General features: G+C 48.8%; 1 protein-coding gene across 1 annotated transcript; it reads right to left on the reverse strand.

The window, feature by feature from the left end:
• Positions 1 to 565: 565 nt before the first annotated feature.
• Positions 566 to 19364, reverse strand: LOC132885169 (uncharacterized). Its single transcript, XM_060919526.1, has 2 exons — positions 17898 to 19364; positions 566 to 1556 (listed from the first exon to the last, which is right to left on the reverse strand). The coding sequence occupies exons 1-2, from the start codon at positions 19253 to 19255 to the stop codon at positions 566 to 568; spliced, it is 2349 nt and encodes a 782-aa protein (XP_060775509.1). The 5' UTR covers positions 19256 to 19364.
• Between the last annotated feature and the right edge of the window lie 1856 nt (positions 19365 to 21220).

The raw sequence follows: 21220 nt of genomic DNA on the forward strand, positions 1-21220 counted from the left end.
GCAGCTCGCCCCTCCTCCCTCTCTCGGGGATTCCCTCAAGGATTTCTTATTAAAGCAGTCATGAGACAAGACTCTGTGTCGTGTTTGACCAAGTGAGAGTAATCAAATGGTCAAAATCTCCAAATGTGACTCCAGCCTTCCCATATTTTGCTATTATTAAGGATGGGCTGTACCGAGTGGCACAGGACACTCAAACCGGTCCACAATTAACCCAGTTGTTAATCCCGAAGAGCCGTAGGGAACTTGTATGCTATGTGGCTCACTTTAATCCCATGGCCGGACACTTAGGGCAGGATAAGACACTAGCCCGAATAATGGCCCGATTCTATTGGCCAGGGATTCACGCAGATGTCCGTCAGTGGTGTGCGGCATGCCGCGAATGCCAGTTAGTAAATCCCGTGGCCACTCCAAAAGTGCCTTTGCTTCCTCTTCCTCTAATCAAGACACCCTTTGAGAGAATTGGTATGGATGTCACTTGTTTGTTTGTTTTTTAATTGTGTACAATTGTGAACAACAGCAAGATAGAATACAATTCCACTTGGCCAATCATCGGGTTCACTGTAGCTCATCTGGTAGTGGGAGGAGTGGTCAGAAGATGCCTGTGGACCCTGCATTTAAAGGCCTGGGGGCCAGTGTCTATGGGTCCAACTACATGTTCTGGAAGGCTATTCCATACCCGGACAGCAGTGTGGAGGAAGGTTCTGTCCAGGGTGCGAGTATTAGAGGCTGGGAGGTCCAGGGCATGATCTGGCATAGCTGTGCAAAGGCAGGTGGTTCGCCGTGTAGGGTATGGTGGGGGGAGCATATCCCGGAGATCCGTAGGGCAGTGGCGGGTGTGCATTTTGAACAGGACTGTAGTAGCAGCAACCTGTCTTCTATGGCCAAGGCTGGAGATGGAGTGTTTTGTGCTGGCAGTGTCCTGGTCCACCCCTATAATCTTTAGGACCTTCTTCTGAATGTTGTCGAGTAGGCCAAGATGTGTTGGTGAGGCACTCATCCAGCTGAGTGAGGCGTATTCCATGACACTGTGTACCTGTAGCTTGTAGACAGTTGCTCGGCTCTCCGTGGTGAGTTTACTGGCCACTCTCCTCAGCGCTGCCAGTTTCTGACCTGCCCGTATGGAGATTTTGTTCAGATGTTTCAACCAGGACAGCTTCTTGTCTATTGTGACCCCCAAGATGTCCAACTCATTGGCCATGGTCAACTGGTGACCATTGAAGTGCAGGTCCAGTGCAGATGGAGTCCTCTTTCTTGAGAGTATAACAAACTTACACTTTGATGGCTCGAAAGTCGTCTTCCACTGGTCTCCCCAGATGGCGATTTGTTGGAGATCCTGGTTCAGGCTTGCCTCCACTTTGGCCTTGTCTGCTGGAGATCTGATGTGTCCATACAGGGTTAAGTCATCAGGGTATGTGTACATCTCATTCTCACATACATCAACCAAGTTGTCGATGAAGATGGAGAAGAGGAGAGGGCCGAGGATCGATCCTTGAGGTACTGAGGCATTGATGGAGTAGGGTTCTGAGGCCTGGCCTGACAGGACCACTCTGATGGATCTGTTCAAGAGGTAGCTTTGGAGCTATTAGAGCAGCTTTCCAGACACTCCTCTCAAATAGAGTTTGGCCATCAGACTGTGATGCCACACTTTGTCAAATGCCCCCTGGATGTCCAAGGCTACTATGCAGACTTCCTCGCCTGAGTCTAGGGAGTTGTTCCACCTCTGGCACAGAATGTTTAGGAGGTCAGCCATGCTGTGTTCTGGTCTGAATCCAAACTGTCTGTGGGAGATGAGATTGTTTTTGAGAACATATCTCTGTAGCTGTTGGTTCACTGCTGATTCCATAACCTTGCTGATGACTGAAAGCAGTGATATGGGGCGGTACTTGGACTGGTCTGCTTTCGAGTCTTTCTTGTGCACTGGAGTAACAGAGGCCACCTTCCACTGACTTGGGAAGAGTCAACTTGAAAAGCAGCAGTTAAAGAGGTGACACAGGGGGCTTGCAAGCGCTGCACCACATTCTCTAAGAACTCTGGTGGGGATTTCATCTGGCCCAGAAGCTTCGTCTGGTTTGAGTTCTTTCAAGAGCCTCTTGATGTCCTTAGGTTTGAATGTGATGGTGTCAATAGTGCAGGAGGTGGATTGCTGGATTTGAGGTGCCGGGGCAGTTGTATCTTGGAGATGGCATTTTTTGTGAGAATGCCTTGCAGAACACTTCTGTCTTTTCGTGGGCAGTAATGTGGGCTGTGTTGGGCCATTAGATCAATCATCACATGGATATCACTTTTAGTTCTCCTGGACTATGCAACGCGATATCCAGAAATTTGTAAGTCAGGATGAATTGGGATAAATGGCTTGAGCCCTTGTTATTCGCAGTACGAGAGGTCCTGCAAGCCTCCATGAGATTTTCCGTGTTTGAATTATTATATGGGTGAAAGCCGTGTGGCATTTTAGATGTGCTGTGAGAAAAGTGGGAGGAGGGACCTTCACTTAGTAAAAATGAAATTCAATACATTCTCAATCTGCGCGCAAAGCTCCACACACATCTAACCCAGGAGAATTTGCTGCAGGCACAAAAGCGTCAAGCCTGGCTGTATGATGGGTGCATGCCTTAGGGAATTCATGCCTGGAGACAAAGTACTCATGGTACTGCCCATTTCAAGCTTCAAATTAGTCGCCAAGTGGCAAGGGCCCTTCAAGGTCACATGGAAAATCGAGGATGTCTACTATGAAGTGAGGTGAACAGATAAGGGCGGGGCTCTGGAAATATACCACCTCAACCTATTGAAACATTGGAATGAGGGGGTCCCTGTAGCATTGGCATCAGTTGTTCTGGAGAGGGTGGAGCTGGGGCCGGAGGTAAAATACACTAAAGCGACCACTCAAACCGCTCCGGTCCCTTGTGGAGACCACCTCTCACCGGCCCAACTCACAGAGGTTGCAAAGTTGCAAGAGGAATTTTCTTACGTGTTCTCACCCCTGCCCGGCCACACCTACCTCATAGAACACCACAGTGAAAAGGCCCCAGGGCTGGTGGTGCATAGCCGTCCTTACCACCTACCCGAACAAAAAAATAAAGGTGGTTCAGGATGAACTCAAGGCCATGCTCGACGTGGGCATAATCAAGGAGTGACACAGTGACTGGAGCAGCCCGGTGATCCTGGTACCCAAGACTGACGGCTTGGTCCAGTTCTGTGTAGACTACAGAAAAGTCAATGCGGTGTCTAAATTCGATACATACTCAATGTGATGAGTTGCTTGATTGGTTAGGTGCAGTGGTCGAGTTGTAAAATCAAACCAGGAGGGATGGTGAAATTTTTAGTCGCGTGTCGACCCATCGGTCGGTCCGTCGGTGGGAAACTGGTTTGCTTTTAGGAGGGTTTGCACACAACGTAGGTCTGTGGACCTTGTTCATTTACCAGACATACAGTATTTTGTGCTGATAAAGTGTGTAGTACACACTGTGTACCCTTTTTATTGTTGTAAAAAAACATAATACACTGGTATTTTACTGTAAAACATGCACAGTGTGGATGTCGTGTCATATTTAGTCAGTCTCCTGGCTGACATACCTACCACATTCTCCATATTAGGGTGAAATGCAGATGACAAATTTGAAGTGTAACTTCATAGTCATGGTAGGGTCCTTTTAAATCATTTGGTAAATAATTTATTAAAACCTCAGCAGGCAATGTAAATGAACAACTGAATCTTTTCATATCAAGTCAATAGAATTTTTATTCAAAGCTGAACATTGTATTTAACTCAATGTTCCCAGAGGTAGGTAGGTAACCAATAAGCTAAAACAAGCAACAGTAAATTGTAAATCAGACTAAACTTCCTAAAAGATGTTTGAGGCATTATGCATTTTTTTGTTTTTTCCTTTTTTTATTATTGTGTTTATTCTTATGAGTAATGCAAATTATACATGTCCATACTGGTTATTATTTTAATGGAAAGAAAAGAAAAGTACTTATAATGTTATTTCAGATTTATTTATTATCTGAACAAGGATTTGAGCTTTGAAAAATAACCGGATTCTTTCTGTAACGTTGATTCCCACTGTTATCTAGGTCACGTGACACCTTAACGTTGACGGTTACCAAGGAGCTGCCTTGGATACTTTGATACTTTGCTTCGATACATACCAGCACTTTGATACATACTGGATACAAGCTAGCAAAATGAGTTAAAAGCAGGTATCTTTGGAAAGTTTCTTTGGAAAGGGAAAAAGGCCCATTGAGGAGACAGAAGAAGAGCCTATGATGAAGAAAAAGAAAGCTGCATTATAGCAGACACTTTGTTGAGTCCTACACCAATCCTGCTCTGCCTTACATGTTGTGACTGGCTCTCTAATGAGGCAATGAAACCTTCAAAACTGCTAGTGTCATTTATTTTAGCCTTCCTGTCTTGAATAACACTTTTTGTTGCCTGAAGAATAACAAATGAATGTCCAGGCTGATTAAATTAATGGCCTTATACAAGATATCAAAGCTAACATGAACCTGAGTAAGCTATTGATAGCTGGCTAGACTCCAAACTAACATTCATTATGATATCTGTGTTGTTCTCTGCCGCCCACAAATTAGGCTACATATCGGTAACTTTACAGCATGATAGTGGGCTCACAGAAAGTGTGACTGATATTCGTAACTCTTGACTTACCTCCTGAAATGTTTTTTCTTGCGATCTTAAATCTGAACTTGCTTAGGTCTTGCTGTCCACTCCGCTTGGCCATGATGCTGCAATCCGCTGCTGTTACTGACGCCAAATGAAATAAAAATAACGGAACCCCAACTGAATGTCACCTCCTCAAACGCTTTGCTTGCGCGTGCCCTCTCTCGCGGTAGCTTATTGTATGCTCAGTTTCAGCAAAGCTACGTGGAATGGCATTTCTAATTCCAATGTTAAATGGAAGTAATGTCCACATTTATTGATAAAATTGCTCAAGGGAAGGGAGGGGGGATGCCCGTTTTAGAGGGGGGATGATTTTGACCATTTTTTATTCCAGGGGGGATCCCCCCATCCCCCCTCAACTCGAGTACAGGTTAGGTGCTGCTCGCTTTTATTCGACACTGGACTTAAAGGGATATTGGCAGATCCCCTTGTCTCCTCTATGCTGAGAAAAAATGGCCTTTTCCACACCGTTTGGATTACACCAGGTTATCCTGCTTCCTTTTAGATTATTTGGGGCGCCCACTATGTTCCAGTGGCTCGTGGATAAGATCCTTTGCCCCCATGCCGCCTATGCAGCCACATACCTTAACATTATACTGTATATAGTAATGATTGGCCAAGGTACCTTGAGCAACTTAGGGCCATCTTAGAGTTGCTGAGGAATGCGGGTCTCACAGCGAACCCAAAAAAGTGTGCGATAGGGTGGGTGGAAGTACGTTACCTGGTTTCCACTTGGGTCATGGGCAGGTGCATCTCCAAATTGACAAGACAGCAGCAATTGCAGTCTGCCAGAGGCCCAAGACCAAAAAGGGGTGAGACACAGTTCCTGGGGCTGGCTGGCTATCATCGTAGGTTTATACCTAATTATTTGGATGTCACCAGCCCGCTGACTGATCTCACTAAAAAGGAAGCACCAGATCCGTTCCAGTGGATGAAGCAGTGCCAACAGGCTTTCTCCAGGGTAAAAGCTGCACTGTGTGGGGGGCCATACTAACACTCTCCTGACTTCTCTCTTCCCTTTATTTTGCAGATGGACACATCGGACAGGGGGATGTTTTGTCCCAGGAGGTGGAGGGTGAAGAATGTCCTGTGCTGTACATCAACCATAAGCTCTCGATGCATGAGAGTAAGTACAGCACCATCAAGAAAGAGTGCCTAGCCATCAAGTGGGCGGTCCTCACCCTCTGATACTATTTGCTGGGGGTGCCCTTTCACCCTCTGTTCGGACCATGCACCCCTCCAGTGGCTCCACCACATGAAAGATTTTTATTTTTGTTTATTTTTACTTTTATTGTTTATCTACATCAATGATCTTGCAGAAGCATCCTCGATTATTTTCTTCATTCTATTTGCCGATGATACAAATCTTTTTCTGTTGCACTTGGATTTTGAGTCTTCAATAAGACTGGCCAACCAAGAAGTAAAAAAGGTCATTACTTGGTTTCCCCTCCTAGAACTGCCACCTTATTGTGGTGGAGGGGTTTGTGTGCTTGAATGATCCTAGGAGCTATGTTGTCAGGGGCATTACACCCCTGTTAGGGTTTCCCAAGGCAGACAGGTCCAAGGTGACAGGCCAGACCAAGAGCAGTTCACCAAACCCCCTTATGGAAATGAAAAAATCAAGGACTGTGACGTCGTCTGGTATGGCGCAGTTGGGGCCCCACCCTGGAGCCAGGCCCGGGGTTGAGGCTCATATGCGAGCACCTGGTGGCCGGGCCTTTGCCCATGGGGCCCGGCCGGGCTCAGCCCAAAGTGGTGACATGGGCCCAACCTCCTGTGGGTTCACCACCCACAGAGGTAGCCATAGGGGGCCAGTGCAGTGTAGATTGGGTGGCAGTCGAAGGCAAGGGCCTCAAAGACCTGAATGGCTAGCTGTTGGGACATGGAATGTCACTTCGCTGGGGGGGAAAAGCCTGAGCTTGTGCAGGAGGTTGAGAGGTACCGGCCAGAGATAGTCGGGCTCACCTCCACGCACAGCTTGGGCTCTGGAACCCAGCTCCTCGAGAGGGGCTGGACTCTCCACTTCTCTGGTGAGCGGCGGCGGGCTGGTGTGGGCTTGCTTATAGCTCCCCAGCTCAGCCGCCATGTATTGGAGTTTACCCCAGTGAACGAGAGGGTCGCCTCTCTGCGCCTTCGGATCAGGGAGAGGGCTCTTGCTGTTGTTTGTGCCTATGGGCTGAATAGCAGTAAAGAGTATCCGGCCTTCTTGGAGTCCCTGGGAGAGGTACTGAGAGGTGCTCAGACTGAGGACTCCATTGTTCTACTGGGGGACTTCAATGCTCACGTGGGTGACAACAGTGACACCTGGAGGGGCGTGATTGGGAGGAACGGCCTCCCCGATCTGAACCCGAGTGGTGTTTTGTTATTGGACTTATGTGCAAGTCACGGTTTGTCCATAACAAACACCATGTTCGAGCATAGGGGTGTCCATAAGTGCACGTGGCACTAGGACACCTTAGGTCAATGATTGACTTTGTTGTCGTTTCATCTGATCTCCGGCCCTATGTCTTGGACAGTCGGGTGAAGAGAGGGGCTGAGCTGTCAACTGATCACCACCTGGTAGTGTGTTGGATCTGCTGGCAGAGGAGGAAGCCAGACAGACCTTGCAGACTCAAACGTATGGTGAGGGTCTGCTGGAAACGTCTGGCCGAGCACTCCGTCAGGGAGGTCTTTAACTACCACCTCCGGGAGAGTTTCTCCCAGCTTCTGAGGGAGGCGGGGAACATTGAGTCTGAGTGGGCCATGTTCTCTGCCTCCATTGTCGATGCGGCTGTTCGGAGCTGTGGCCGCAAGGTCTCCGGTGCTTGTCATGGCGGTAATCCCCGAACCTGGTGGTGGACACCGGAAGTAAGGGATGCCGTCAAGCTGAAGAAGGAGTCCTATCAGGCCATGTTGGCCTCCAGGACTCCTGAGGCAGCTGATGGGTATCGGCAGGCCAGGCGTGCCACAGCTCGGGCAGTTGTGGAGGCAAAAACTCGGAACTGGGAGGAGTTCAGTGAGGCCATGGAGGAGGACTATCGGTCGGCCTCGAGGAAATTCTGGCAAACTGTCCGGCGCCTCAGGAGTGGGAAGCAGTACTCTGCCAACACTGTTTACAGTGCAGGTGCGGAGCTGTTGACCTCGACTGGGGATATTGTCGGGCGGTGGAAGGAATACTTCGAGGATCTCCTCAATCCCACCATCATGTCTTCCATTGAGGAAGCAGAGGCTGATGACTCAGAGGTGGACTCATCCATTACACAAGCCAAAGTCACTGAGGTGGTTTGCAAGCTCCTCGGTGGCAAGGCACTGGGGGTGGATGAGATCCGCCCTGATTATCTCAAGTCTCTGGATGTTGTGGGGCTGTCTTGGCTGACACGCCTCTGCAACATCATGTGGCGTTTGGGGACAGTGACTCTGGAGTGGCAGACTGGGGTGGTGGTCTGTCTTTTTAAGAAAGGGGGCTGGAGAGTCAAGTCAAGTGAACTTTATTGCCAAATACTGTATGCTATGGACCCTTTTCACGTGACGTCACGACAAACGCAGCCGCCATTTTGGACGTGTGCTACCAGTAGTTTACCACAGCCAACATTGAGGAATGGCAGCAAAGAAAGTTTTTACTTTCAGCAAGACTTCCATCATGCCACTATATTGTTGTGCACCTGGATGTAGTAACCATCAACAAACAAGGCAAGGTTTATCATTTTATCGGATCCTGACGGAGAAGATGGATAGCGGCCATTAACAGATTGGCAGCCCTCGGCATACCAACGCTTGTGTAGTGACCACTTTGTTGGAGGTAAGACGAATAAAATTAGCCAGAAAAGGCATTACATTGCTGTTAACATTCTGTGGCAGCGAGTGTGTAACCAAATAGGCTAAAATAACCCATTGTAACCTCTTTGTTCTTCTGTAGTAGCTATTGTTGACTAGCTAATGTCAACAAGTAGCTGGTATGTTACTGTAGCAATGTTTACATTTAGTCATTTGGATGACTGTTAAAACCTTTCAGTCTCAAGTTTTTCCTTTGCTGTATTTACTAGTTTACTGTAATTATGATCCGGCAGCTATTTACACCGGATCCGGTATAAATAGCTGCCGGAGCCAACGTCCGAGGTTCTGGAGAGCGCTCCGGCTTGCTCTCCCTCAAATTAAGCAGCGCGTGCCGGCTTGCTCCCGGAGTGCTCCGGCCGAGGTTCCCCTCAAATTAAGCAGCGCGCGCCGGCTTGCTCCGGAGCAAGCCGGAGCGCACTCCGTAACCTCGGCCGGAGCACTCCTGGAGCAAGCCGGAGCGCCCTCCGGAACCTCGGCTGGAGCACTCCTGAAGCAAGCCGGAGTGCCCTCCGGAACCTCGGCCGGAGCACTCCTGGAGCAAGCCGGAGCGCGCTCCGGAACCTCGGACATTGGCGTGTATGTGTATGGCGATGGGTTTTTAACGACATAGGTATACAGATCATGTGGGCCGAAGTCAGGTAAAGACGAGGGCTTCGTGTACTTCCGTACGTCAGTGAACAATCCTGGTGGAAGCAGGTAAACGTCGTTCTCTAAGCCTGCTAACCTCAATTTTTGCAAATACCTCTCCCTCTGCTCGCCCTGTAAATGCCCTACGTCGCTGGATAGTGAAGGTGTTTTCTGCATCTCGCTCCTTTTTCTTTTATGTTTTTCATTTGTCGCCTTCCTCGCATTCAAACTGATTCGAGCCGAAGTCCACTACATGTCCAGAATGGCGGTCGCGTTTACGAAGGTCACGTGACTGAAAAGGGTCCATACATGCTCAACTTACAGTACAGATGAAATTTCAGTCCTCTCTGACCCACGGTGCAAACAGGCAATGCAATGAATAAAAATAGAATAATTGAAAAAACAAACAGTATAAACAGTATAAACACTCTAGATAAGAACTCGACATAGACTAAACACACACACACACACACACACACTTAAATTGGTGCAAATAAACAGTCAAGGGCACTTGAGGTATAGCAGGTAAACATGAAATAAGCAGTATAAACAATAAACTAATGGCTGTTAAGGTGAGGTAGTGTGGAATAGTGCAAATGAGCAAGGTAAAGTGAAATGTGCAGTCCCTGAGTTCAGTGTGTTAATGAACATTGAGAGTATGTATGTATGTATGTATGTATGTATGTATGTATGTATGTATGTATGTGTGTGTGTGTTTGTATTGGTTGGGGGGGACTGTGAGGGTGACATGTCAGATGCTGAAGGGGGGGCAGGGGGGAGTGCGAGCGGAATCTGTGGCAGGGGCAGAGGGGGGAGGAGAGGCAGAACAGGGAGGGAGTTGAGCCTCCTGACCACCTGGTGAAACTGTTCTTGAGCCTGCTGGTTTTGGCCCGGAGACTCCGCAGTCTCCTCCCTGACGGCAGCAGACTGAAGTGGCTGTGAGATGGGTGGGTGGGGTCACCTGCAATCCTGATGGCTTTGTGGGTGAGGCGGGAGTATAAATATCCATTAGAGAAGGGAGAGAGACACCAATGATCCTCTCAGCTGCTCTCACGATGCGCTGCAGCGTCTTGCAGCAGGACACGGTGCAGGCACTGTACCACACGGTGATGCAGCTGGTCAGGATGTTCTTGATGAATGTGTGCATGATGGGGGCCGGGACTCTTGCTCTCCTCAGTTTGCAGAGGAAGTACAGACGCTGTTGGGCTTTTTTGGCCAGTGATACAGTGTTGTTACTCCAGGACAGGTCTTCAGAGATGTGCACACCCAGAAACTTGGTGCTGCTCACCCTCTCCACTGCAGCACTGTCAATTGATAGTGGAGCCTGCTGGGTGTGCGCGCTCCTGAAGTCAACAACAATCTCCTTCATCTTCTCCATGTTCAGGCGGAGATTGTTGTCCTTGCACCACATGGCCAAGCGGCTCACCTCACTCCTGTAGATCGTCTCATCTCCATTTTTGATGAGACTCACCACAGTTGTGTCATCCACAAACTTAATGAAGAGATTAGAGCTGGATGTTGGTATGCAGTCGTGGGTCAGCAGAGTAAAGAGGAGGGGGCTCAGCACACATCCTTGGGGGGCCCCCGTGTTCAGTGTGATGGTGCTAGAGGAGTTGCTGCTGACCCGTACAGTCTGTGGTCTCCCCATCAGGAAGTCCAGCAGCCAGTTGCGCAGGGAGGTGTTGAGTCCCAGCTGGTCCAGTTTATGAATGAGCTGCTGAGGAATGATTGTGTTGAATGCTGAGCTGAAGTCTATGAAGCGTGTGCTCCAATTATACCGTAGGGGGATCATACTTCTCAGCCTCCCCAGGAAGGTTTACTTCAGGGTACTGGAGAAGAGAATTCGGCCAATAGTCAAACCTCAGATCCAGAAGGAACAATGCGGTTTACGTCCTGGTCGTGGAACACTGGACCAGCTCTATACCCTTAATAGGGTGCTCGGGGGTTCATGGGAGTTTGCCCAACCAGTCCACATGTGCTTTGTGGATCTGGAGAAGGCATTCAACCATGTCCCTCGTGGTATCCTGTGGGGGGGGCTTCGGGAGTATGGGGTTCGGGGCTCTTTGCTAAGGGCTATCCGGTCCCTGTACGAACGGAGCAGGAGTCTGGTTCACATTGCCGGCAGTAAGTCAGACCTATTCCCAGTGTATGCTGGACTCTGGCAGGGCTGCCCTTTGTCACTGGTTCTATTCATAATTTTTATGGACAGAATTTCTAGGTGCAGCCAGGGTCCGGAAGGAATCCTGTTTGGGAACCACAGGATTTCATGTCTGCTTTTTGTGGATGATGTCCTGTTGGCTTCGTCAAACCAGGACCTTCAGCATGCACTGGGGTGGTTTGCAGTCGAGTGTGAAGCGACTGGGATGAGAATCAGCACCTCCAAGTCTGAGGCCATGGTTCTCGACCGGAAAAGGGTGGCTTGCCCTCTTCAGGTTGGTGGAGAAGTCCTGCCTCAAGTGGAGGAGTTTAAGTATTTCGGGATCTTGTTCACGAGTGAGGGAAGGAGGGAGCATGAGATCGACAGGCGGATCGGTGCAGCCTCCACAGTGATGTGGTCGCTTTACCGGTCCATTGTGGTGAAGAAGGAGCTGAGCCAAAAGACGAAGCTCTCGATTTACTGGTCGATCTCCGTTCCGACACTCACCTATGGTCATGAGCTTTGGATAATGACCGAAAGAACAAGATCGCGGATACAAGGGGCTGAAATGAGTTTCCTTTGCAGGGTGGCTGGGCACTCCCTTAGAGATGGGGTGAGAAGCACAGTCACTCGGGAGGAGCTCGGAGTAGAGCCACTGCTCCTCCACATTAAGAGGAATCAGCTGAGGTGGCTCGGGCATCTCTTTCGGATGCCTCCTGGATGCCTCCCTGGGGAGGTGTTCCAGGCATGTCCCCCCGGGAGGAGGCCCTGGGGAAGACCCAGGACATGCTGGAGGGACTATGTCTCTCGGCTGGCCTGGGAACGTCTTGGTGTTCTTCCTGAGGAGCTGGCCAAGGTGTCTGGGGAGAGGGAAGTTTGGGCTTCCATGCTCAGACTGCTGCCTCTGCGACCCGGCCCTGGATAAGTGGAAGAAAATGAGATGAAATTACTTGGTTTGAAGCTAACAAGCTGTCTGTCAATGTTAAAAAGACATTACTTTATCTTTTGTAGTAAAACTAAGATTTATAATAGTAATAAAGCCAAAATCTACTTAAAGAATTTTCCTCTCTCTCTCAACAGAGTCAGGCAAAATTCCTTGGTATAATTATTGATGATGGATTAACTTGGAAGGCCCACATTGCTATGCTAGTGAAAAAAAAATCAAAATTTATTGGGATAATGGGTAAAATTAGATACATTCTTACTCAGAGAACTTTTATTACTATATACAATAGTTTATTCTACCCTTACCTGATTTATTGCAATATGGTTTGGGGGTGTGCTTACAGAACTTCACTTCACCCTTTATTGTTACTTCAGAAAAGATTTGTACATATTGCTACCGGTTCCAGATTGTACACCCACTCTTCACCATTGTTCAAACAGCTTCAAATTTAAAATACTTTTGAGATTAATAGATTTCATCTCGCTCTTTTCACAGCTCAATTCCTTTACAATTTTTCTGATATGTTCGAAAACTTTTTTAATATTAATTCACAGTTTCACCAATATCAAACTTGACAAAGTACTCAATTACACATTCCCCTATTCAGAACTTCTATGGCTCAAATGAGTGTGCAATATAAATGTGTCAATGTATGGAATGATCTTCCCCTGAAAAATTTTACTTCCATAATAATGCTTAAACGGAACCTTAAACATCTCCTCTCCTACCCTAGCCATTTCTGGCTAGGTTTGTAAAATGTTTGTAATTTAGTGTTTAGTATCATATATTGTTAGGTTATTATTTTTAAATTTATTGTATGGGATTGTATTTGAATTTTATTTATGTTCTTAGTTGATTAATATCAGTTATTTACTTAAGCAGTTTAAAGGAGGAGGGCTTAGTATAAGCTTTTTTAGGGTTCTCCCCTCCTCCTGCATGTACATTTTATGATTATTGTCTATTCTTGTTTTGTTTTGTGCAAATAAATAAATGAAAATGAAATGAAGAAGATGCCAATGTGTGGATCGCCTGTTGGTATCTCGCCCTCCAGCCATTTAAATTCGAGGTGGTTCACAGGCTGGGGGCGCAGATGGTAGTGGTGGACGTCCTGTCCCGTCGGGGGGTCCCGCTGCAGGCTGGACACCTCCCTGGCCTGAGTCGGGCAGTGGGGGTATGTGACAGTGAGGGCATGGCCAAGTGTCAGTTTGTGAATGGAGGGCAGGCTCAAGGAAGGTGGGTGGCAAAGTCAATATATTACCGGCCTCCAAGTCTAGGGGAGCTTGGGGCATGGCCCAACTCATGTTCCCTTAAAAATTGAGAGAGAGAATGGACAAATTGTTCAAGGATGCTGCACACTGGCATTCAAAATCTCTTCTTCTCTGCCAGCTATATACTTGCCCCTTTCCTTCCCTCCCAGAGTGCCATCTACAGGTCTGGAGCCCAATACCTCCACAATAACATGAAGTGTGCAGTGTACCATATCAACATGCCATTTTTTTTACAACCCCAATTCCAAAAAAGTTGGGACAAAGTACAAATTGTAAATAAAAACGGAATGCAATGATGTGGAAGTTTCAAAATTCCATATTTTATTCAGAATAGAACATACATGACATATCAAATGTTTAAACTGAGAAAATGTATCATTTAAAGAGAGAAATTAGGTGATTTTAAATTTCATGACAACAACACATCTCAAAAAAGTTGGGACAAGGCCATGTTTACCACTGTGAGACATCCCCTTTTCTCTTTACAACAGTCTGTAAACGTCTGGGGACTGAGGAGACAAGTTGCTCAAGTTTAGGGATAGGAATGTTAACCCATTCTTGTCTAATGTAGGATTCTAGTTGTTCAACTGTCTTAGGTCTTTTTTTGTCATATCTTCCGTTTTATGATGCGCCAAATGTTTTCTATGGGTGAAAGATCTGGACTGCAGGCTGGCCAGTTCAGTACCCGGACCCTTCTTCTACGCAGCCATGATGCTGTAATTGATGCAGTATGTGGTTTGGCATTGTCATGTTGGAAAATGCAAGGTCTTCCCTGAAAGAGACGTCGTCTAGATGGGAGCATATGTTGCTCTAGAACCTGGATATACCTTTCAGCATTGATGGTATCTTTCCAGATATGTAAGCTGCCCATGCCACACGCACTAATGCAACCCCATAGCATCAGAGATGCAGGCTTCTGAACTGAGCGCTGATAACAACTTGGGTCGTCCTTCTCCTCTTTAGTCCGAATGACACGACGTCCCTGATTTCCATAAAGAACTTCAAATTTTGATTCGTCTGACCACAGAACAGTTTTCCACTTTGCCACAGTCCATTTTAAATGAGCCTTGGCCCAGAGAAGACGTCTGCACTTCTGGATCATGTTTAGATACGGCTTCTTCTTTGAACTATAGAGTTTTAGCTGGCAACGGTGGATGGCACGGTGAATTGTGTTCACAGATAATGTTCTCTGGAAATATTCCTGAGCCCATTTTGTGATTTCCAATACAGAAGCATGCCTGTATGTGATGCAGTGCCGTCTAAGGGCCCGAAGATCACGGGCACCCAGTATGGTTTTCCGGCCTTGACCCTTACACACAGAGATTCTTCCAGATTCTCTGAATCTTTTGATGATATTATGCACTGTAGGTGATATGTTCAAACTCTTTGCAATTTTACACTGTCGAACTCCTTTCTGATATTACTCCACTATTTGTCGGCACAGAATTAGGGGGATTGGTGATCCTCTTCCCATCTTTACTTCTGAGAGCCGCTGCCACTCCAAGATGCTCTTTTTATACCCAGTCATGTTAATGACCTATTGTCAATTGACCTAATGAGTTGCAATTTGGTCCTCCAGCTGTTCCTTTTTTGTACCTTTAACTTTTCCAGCCTCTTATTGCCCCTGTCCCAACTTTTTTGAGATCTGTTGGTGTCATGAAATTTCAAATGAGCCAATATTTGTCATGAAATTTCAAAATGTCTCACTTTCGACATTTGATATGTTGTCTATGTTCTATTGTGAATATAATATCAGTTTTTGATATTTGTAAATTATTGCAGTCCATTTTTATTTACAATTTGTACTTTGTCCCAACTTTTCTGGAATCGGGGTTGTAAAATCATGAAATCTTTAATATGTTACTTTTCCTGTTCTTAATAAAAATGAACAATTGCTATTAAAACACAAGTCATCTCCAACCCAGCCCCTCTACACGCTCCCCTATGTTAGGGTTTTGCTGGGATTCGAACCTGGTTCGTTGGTGTGATAATCCAGCAAACCCCCACTAGGCCACCAGGGGGATGACTCAAATGCAGAGGCGTGAGGCGGAAGTAGAAAAAGAATCAAAAGGTTTATTTAAACTATATACACTATATACAGGGCAAAACAAAAGACAAAAAAAACCCAAAGAGTATAATCCAAAAGAAAAGCAAAGTGCAAAAATACAAAAGCTAAGAAGATCAAAAAACACAGTACAAAGGAAACTGGAGATAAACATAACAGCACAAAGACTCCGTGACAAGAGGACTGAACTCAGGGGTATAAATAGACAAACTAATTAAGGACACAGGTGAAGATAATTAGGCAATTAACACAAACACAAAACACAGGAACAGTGGCGGCCTCTAGAGGCCAAAATAAACACGACATGAAAAGGAAATAACAGCGGCCTCTAGAGGCCAAAACAGTCCTAGTCCTAACAGGACCCCCCCCTCTAGGAGCGTCTCCTGACGTTCCCAGGGCGATCCGGATGGGCCGAATGGAAGTCCCGACATAGTTCTTTATCAAGGACATCCCGAGCAGGAACCCAGCAGCGCTCCTCAGGACCATAGCCCTCCCAGTCCACCAGATATTGCAACCCGCCGCGGACCCGGCGGGAGTCAAGCAGGCGATTCACAGTGAACACAGTCTGCCCCTGGAAGATGCGGGGGGGTGGGGGGTTCCTAGAGGCAGGGGCATACGTAGATGTCAGTATGGGCCGTAACAGGGAAACATGGAAAGTGGGGTTGATCCTCAGAGTCCGGGGCAACTGGAGCCGGTAGGAGACAGGGTTCACCCTGCGCACCACCTTGAAGGGGCCAATGTAGCGAGGAGCAAGCTTGCGGTTCTCCACCCGCAGTGGAAGGTCCTTAGTGGACAGCCAAACACGCTGCCCAGGGCGGAAAGCGTGTGCAGGTCTTCTATGGCGGTTGGCCTGAGTCTGGTTGGTTCTGGAGGTCTGTATGAGGGTCTTCCTGACCTTGCTCCAGGTCTTGCGACACCGTCTCACATATTGGTTGACCGAGGGCACCCCCGCGTCCTCCTCCTGGTCCGGGAACAGAGGTGGCTGGAACCCGAATTGGCACTGGAATGGCGACAGCTTGGTGGCCGATGACTGCAGGGTGTTGTGGGCGTACTCCGCCCATGGCAGCCAGGTGCTCCACGATGTCGGGTTATCCATAGCCAGGCCTCGCAGGGTGGTTTCCAGGTCCTGGTTGAGCCTCTCCGTCTGACCATTGGACTGTGGGTGAAACCCAGAGGAGAGGCTGGCAGTGGCTCCGATGACCTTGCAGAACCCGTGCCACACTCGGGAGGAGAACTGGGGCCCTCGGTCTGAGACGATGTCCTGTGGAAGACCAAAGACTCGGAAGACATGATTAAACAAAAGTTTCGCAGTTTCAAGAGCAGAGGGGAGTTTGCACAGTGGTATGAAGCGGCAGGCCTTGGAGAATCTGTCAACTAAGACCAAAATGACCGTGTTACCTTGTGACTCAGGGAGACCCGTGATAAAGTCGACTGCCACGTGGGACCAGGGACGCCGGGGAATGGTCAGAGGATGCAGGAGACCCTGGGGACGCTGTCGTGGGTTCTTGGTTCTGGTGCAAACCTCACAGGACAGGACAAATGACCTTACTTCCTTCTCCATGTTAGGCCACCAGAAGCATCTTTTCAGGAAGTCCAGGGTCCTCCGAGCTCCCGGGTGGGCGGTGAGAGGGGAAGAGTGACCCCACTGGAGAACCTTGGCCCGGGCTTGATGTGGGACGTACAAGAGGCCTGGTGGCCCCGTCCCAGGACCGGGGTCCTGGCGTTGGGCTCGTCGGACAGCCTCCTCAATACCCCAGCGGACAGGGGCCACAATCCGGGACACAGGGATAATAGGCCCGACTTCATTCTCCCTGTTAGTGGCAGAGAACAGTCTGGACAGTGCGTCAGGTTTGGTGTTCTTGGAGCCGGGGCGGTATGAGAGGGTGAAGTCAAACCGACTGAAAAACAGGGCCCACCTAGCCTGTCGAGGGTTCAGTCTCTTGGCTTGCTGGAGGTACTCCAGGTTCTTGTGGTCAGTCCAAACCAGGAATGGATGTTGTGCTCCCTCCAGCCAGTGCCTCCACTCCTCAAGGGCCAGTTTGACCGCTAGCAGTTCTCGATCCCCCACATCGTACCGGGACTCAGCAGGACTCAGGCGGTGGGAGAAGTAAGCGCAGGGGTGCAGCTTTCCTTCCGAACGTTGAGAGAGCACCGCGCCGACACCACTGTCCGAGGCGTCCACCTCCACGATGAATGGTTGGGAGGTGTCCGGGAGAACCAGAATGGGTGCCGTGCAGAAGCGGTCCTTGAGGTCTTTGAACGCCTTTTCTGCCTGAGGAGACCAGCCATAAGATCCACCTGTCCCTTTGGTGAGGTCAGACATGGGTGCTGCCACAGAACTGAAGTTCCTGATGAACTTGCGGTAGAAGTTAGCGAATCCTAAGAACCGCTGAACCTCCTTAACGGACTTGGGAGTAGGCCAATCCCGGACGGCCAGGGTCTTGGCAGGGTCCATTTGGAGTTGGCCTGTCCGTACAATAAATCCCAGAAAGGAGACCTCGGGAACATGAAATTCGCATTTCTGGGCCTTGGCGAACAGATTGTTCTGTAGCAGCCTCTGGAGAACCTGGCGGACATGGTGGCGGTGCTCCTGCACGGTCTTGGAAAAGATAAGGATGTCGTCGAGGTAGACAAAAACGTATAGGTTAATCATGTCCCTTAAGACGTCGTTGATTAGGGCCTGAAAAACAGCTGGTGCGTTGGTGAGTCCGAAGGGCATCACCTGGTATTCGTAGTGCCCAGACGGGGTGTTAAAGGCAGTCTTCCACTCGTCTCCCTGTCGGATACGGATGAGGTGGTATGCGTTCCGTAGGTCCAACTTGGTGAAGACGGTGGCGCCTTGGAGCAGGTCGAAAGCTGTGGACATCAGCGGAAGGGGATATCGGTTGCGCACAGTGATCTTATTCAGGCCCCTGTAATCAATACATGGTCGGAGCCCCCCATCCTTCTTGCCGACAAAGAAGAAGCCGGCTCCAGCAGGTGAAGTGGAGGGTCGAATAAACCCAGAGACCAGGGCATCTTTGAGGTATTCCTCCATGGCCTTGCGTTCTGGCTGAGAGAGTGAAAACAGTCTGCCACGAGGAGGGGTAGTCCCAGGGAGCAAGTCGATGGCACAGTCGTAGGCCCGGTGCGGAGGAAGAACGGCGGCCCTGCTCTTGCTGAATACCTCCTTGAGATCCCAGTACTCTGTGGGAACTTGAGATAACTCGGTGAGATCAGGGGGCTCGGCAGGAGACACAGGAGAGCTAGAGAGCAGACAAGAGGCATGGCATGCAGGGCCCCATTCCACAACCTGGCTTGTTACCCAGTCTATGCGAGGGTTGTGGCGAGTAAGCCAAGGAAGGCCTAGAATAACTGGGAACTCAGGTGAAGGAATCAGGTGCAGGGATATTTCTTCCTTGTGACCTTGAGACTGGAGGAAAACAGGAGAAGTAACTTGGGTGACTCTTCCATCACCTAACGCTTGGCCATCGAGGGCAGACACAGACAGTGGGACTTCAAGAGGTGCAGTCGGAATATTGATGCTTTGGGCGAAGTGAATATCCATAAAGTTCCCAGCCGCCCCTGAGTCTATCAAAGCTTGACAAGAGTGGACAGACTCACCCCAGGAGATGGAGACCGGGATGTAGATTCCTTGGCCAGGGAGTCCGGGAGAGAGGGTAGGCCCCGTCACAACCCTCCCTCGGCTGGACGGGGCGGTCCTTTTCCCAAGAGTTCGGGACATGATGCTCGGAAGTGACCAGGCTTGCCACAGTAGATGCAGCACTTGTCCCTCCTTCTGCGCTCCCTCTCAGATGCGGAGAGGCGAGTACGACCCACTTGCATGGGTTCTGGACAGTCACTGAAGGAGGTAGACGGTCTCCAGGTAGAGGTAGGGAGGCTGGGGGGGTTCAAGGCTTGGTGGCGTTCTCTCATCCTGTTGTCCAGACGAATAGCATGTGAGATGAGGGTTTCGAGGTCACTTGGGCATCCAATAGAGGCCAGACCGTCCTTGATGGGGTCAGACAGACCATGGTGGAAGGCTGACACCAGGGCAGTCTCGTTCCATCCACTTACTGCTGCGAGTGTTCGGAACGAGATGGCGTAATCTGCGACGCTTCCTCCTTGCCGGATGGACATGAGCTTTCGGGCTGCGTCGGTACTGATGTCTGCCTGATCGAAGACCCGAAGCATCTCTTCAGAAAACAGCTGGAAATCAAAGCACTCAGGTCCCTGTCTTTGCCAGATAGCAGTAGCCCAGGCTCGCGCCTTACCAGCTAATAAGGTGATCACAAAGGCAATCTTGCGGCGATCCGTAGTGTAGGTGGTAGGCTGAAGCTCAAAGGTGAGTTGACACTGGGTAAGGAACTCTCGGCACTCACTGTGCTTGCCGTCATACCTCTGTGGTGCAGGAAGGCTGGGTTCGCGAGGTGAAGAAGGCAGCATTGCAGGAGGCACTGGAGCAGGAGTGGGAGCTGGATCAGGAGCAGGAACTGGATCAGGAGCAGGAGATGCAGGCAGAGATGTCAGCTGTGCCAGGGTTTTCCCAATTTGCTGAAGCAGTTCCTCGTGGCGAGCGAGGGCCTCACGTTGGCTGGTGAGCGTACGTCCATGAGCGTCCATGGTCGCTCCGAAGCGTGTCAAAGCTGCCATAATTCCCTGAAGGTTGGCCGGGTAGACAGTTGAAGCAGCCTCTGCTGAGTCGGTCATGACGGAGTCTTTCTGTTAAGGTTTTGCTGGGATTCGAACCTGGTTCGTTGGTGTGATAATCCAGCAAACCCCCACTAGGCCACCAGGGGGATGACTCAAATGCAGAGGCGTGAGGCGGAAGTAGAAAAAGAATCAAAAGGTTTATTTAAACTATATACACTATATACAGGGCAAAACAAAAGACAAAAAAAAACCCAAAGAGTATAATCCAAAAGAAAAGCAAAGTGCAAAAATACAAAAGCTAAGAAGATCAAAAAACACAGTACAAAGGAAACTGGAGATAAACATAACAGCACAAAGACTCCGTGACAAGAGGACTGAACTCAGGGGTATAAATAGACAAACTAATTAAGGACACAGGTGAAGATAATTAGGCAATTAACACAAACACAAAACACAGGAACAGTGGCGGCCTCTAGAGGCCAAAATAAACACGACATGAAAAGGAAATAACAGCGGCCTCTAGAGGCCAAAACAGTCCTAGTCCTAACACCCTACTTCAGAAGATGCCTCCTGGCATCCAGACTGATTTCTTTAAGATGAGACTAATAACTCCAAACTACAGGTCTTGGATAATAGAATGGTATGGGGAGCACTGGATACATCATTTCATTCTGAACACAGGTAGGATTAACCATCACTGCATTGGCCTCAGGCCTCAATTGTTGGTATGTCAGCTGCCCAGGATTAGTACAAGTTAACACCTCTCTAGGTTTTGGAGTATGCAAGGATCTCCTCAATCCTGGTACCTCTACATCCGGTATTGGTGCCTGCCTGGAGTCCTGCAGATTGTCTTGCAGTTCAACTGGAACTTCCCCTTCAGGCACATCCTGTTCTTCTCATCTCTGGCCCACATCTGGTTCTGCATCAGGTAACACTTCTTCTGGTTGCAGCCCTGTCCCTTGCCTTGCAGGTCTTAACTCTCTAGCTGTAGCCCTCAAGTTGGAAGATCTTTGTTGAATCATTGGAGGGATACCTGGCTGTGGTCCAGAATACATCA

The sequence above is a fragment of the Neoarius graeffei genome, chromosome 1, assembly GCF_027579695.1.
Source record: "Neoarius graeffei isolate fNeoGra1 chromosome 1, fNeoGra1.pri, whole genome shotgun sequence".
In the NCBI taxonomy this organism is placed as follows: Eukaryota; Metazoa; Chordata; class Actinopteri; order Siluriformes; family Ariidae; genus Neoarius; species Neoarius graeffei.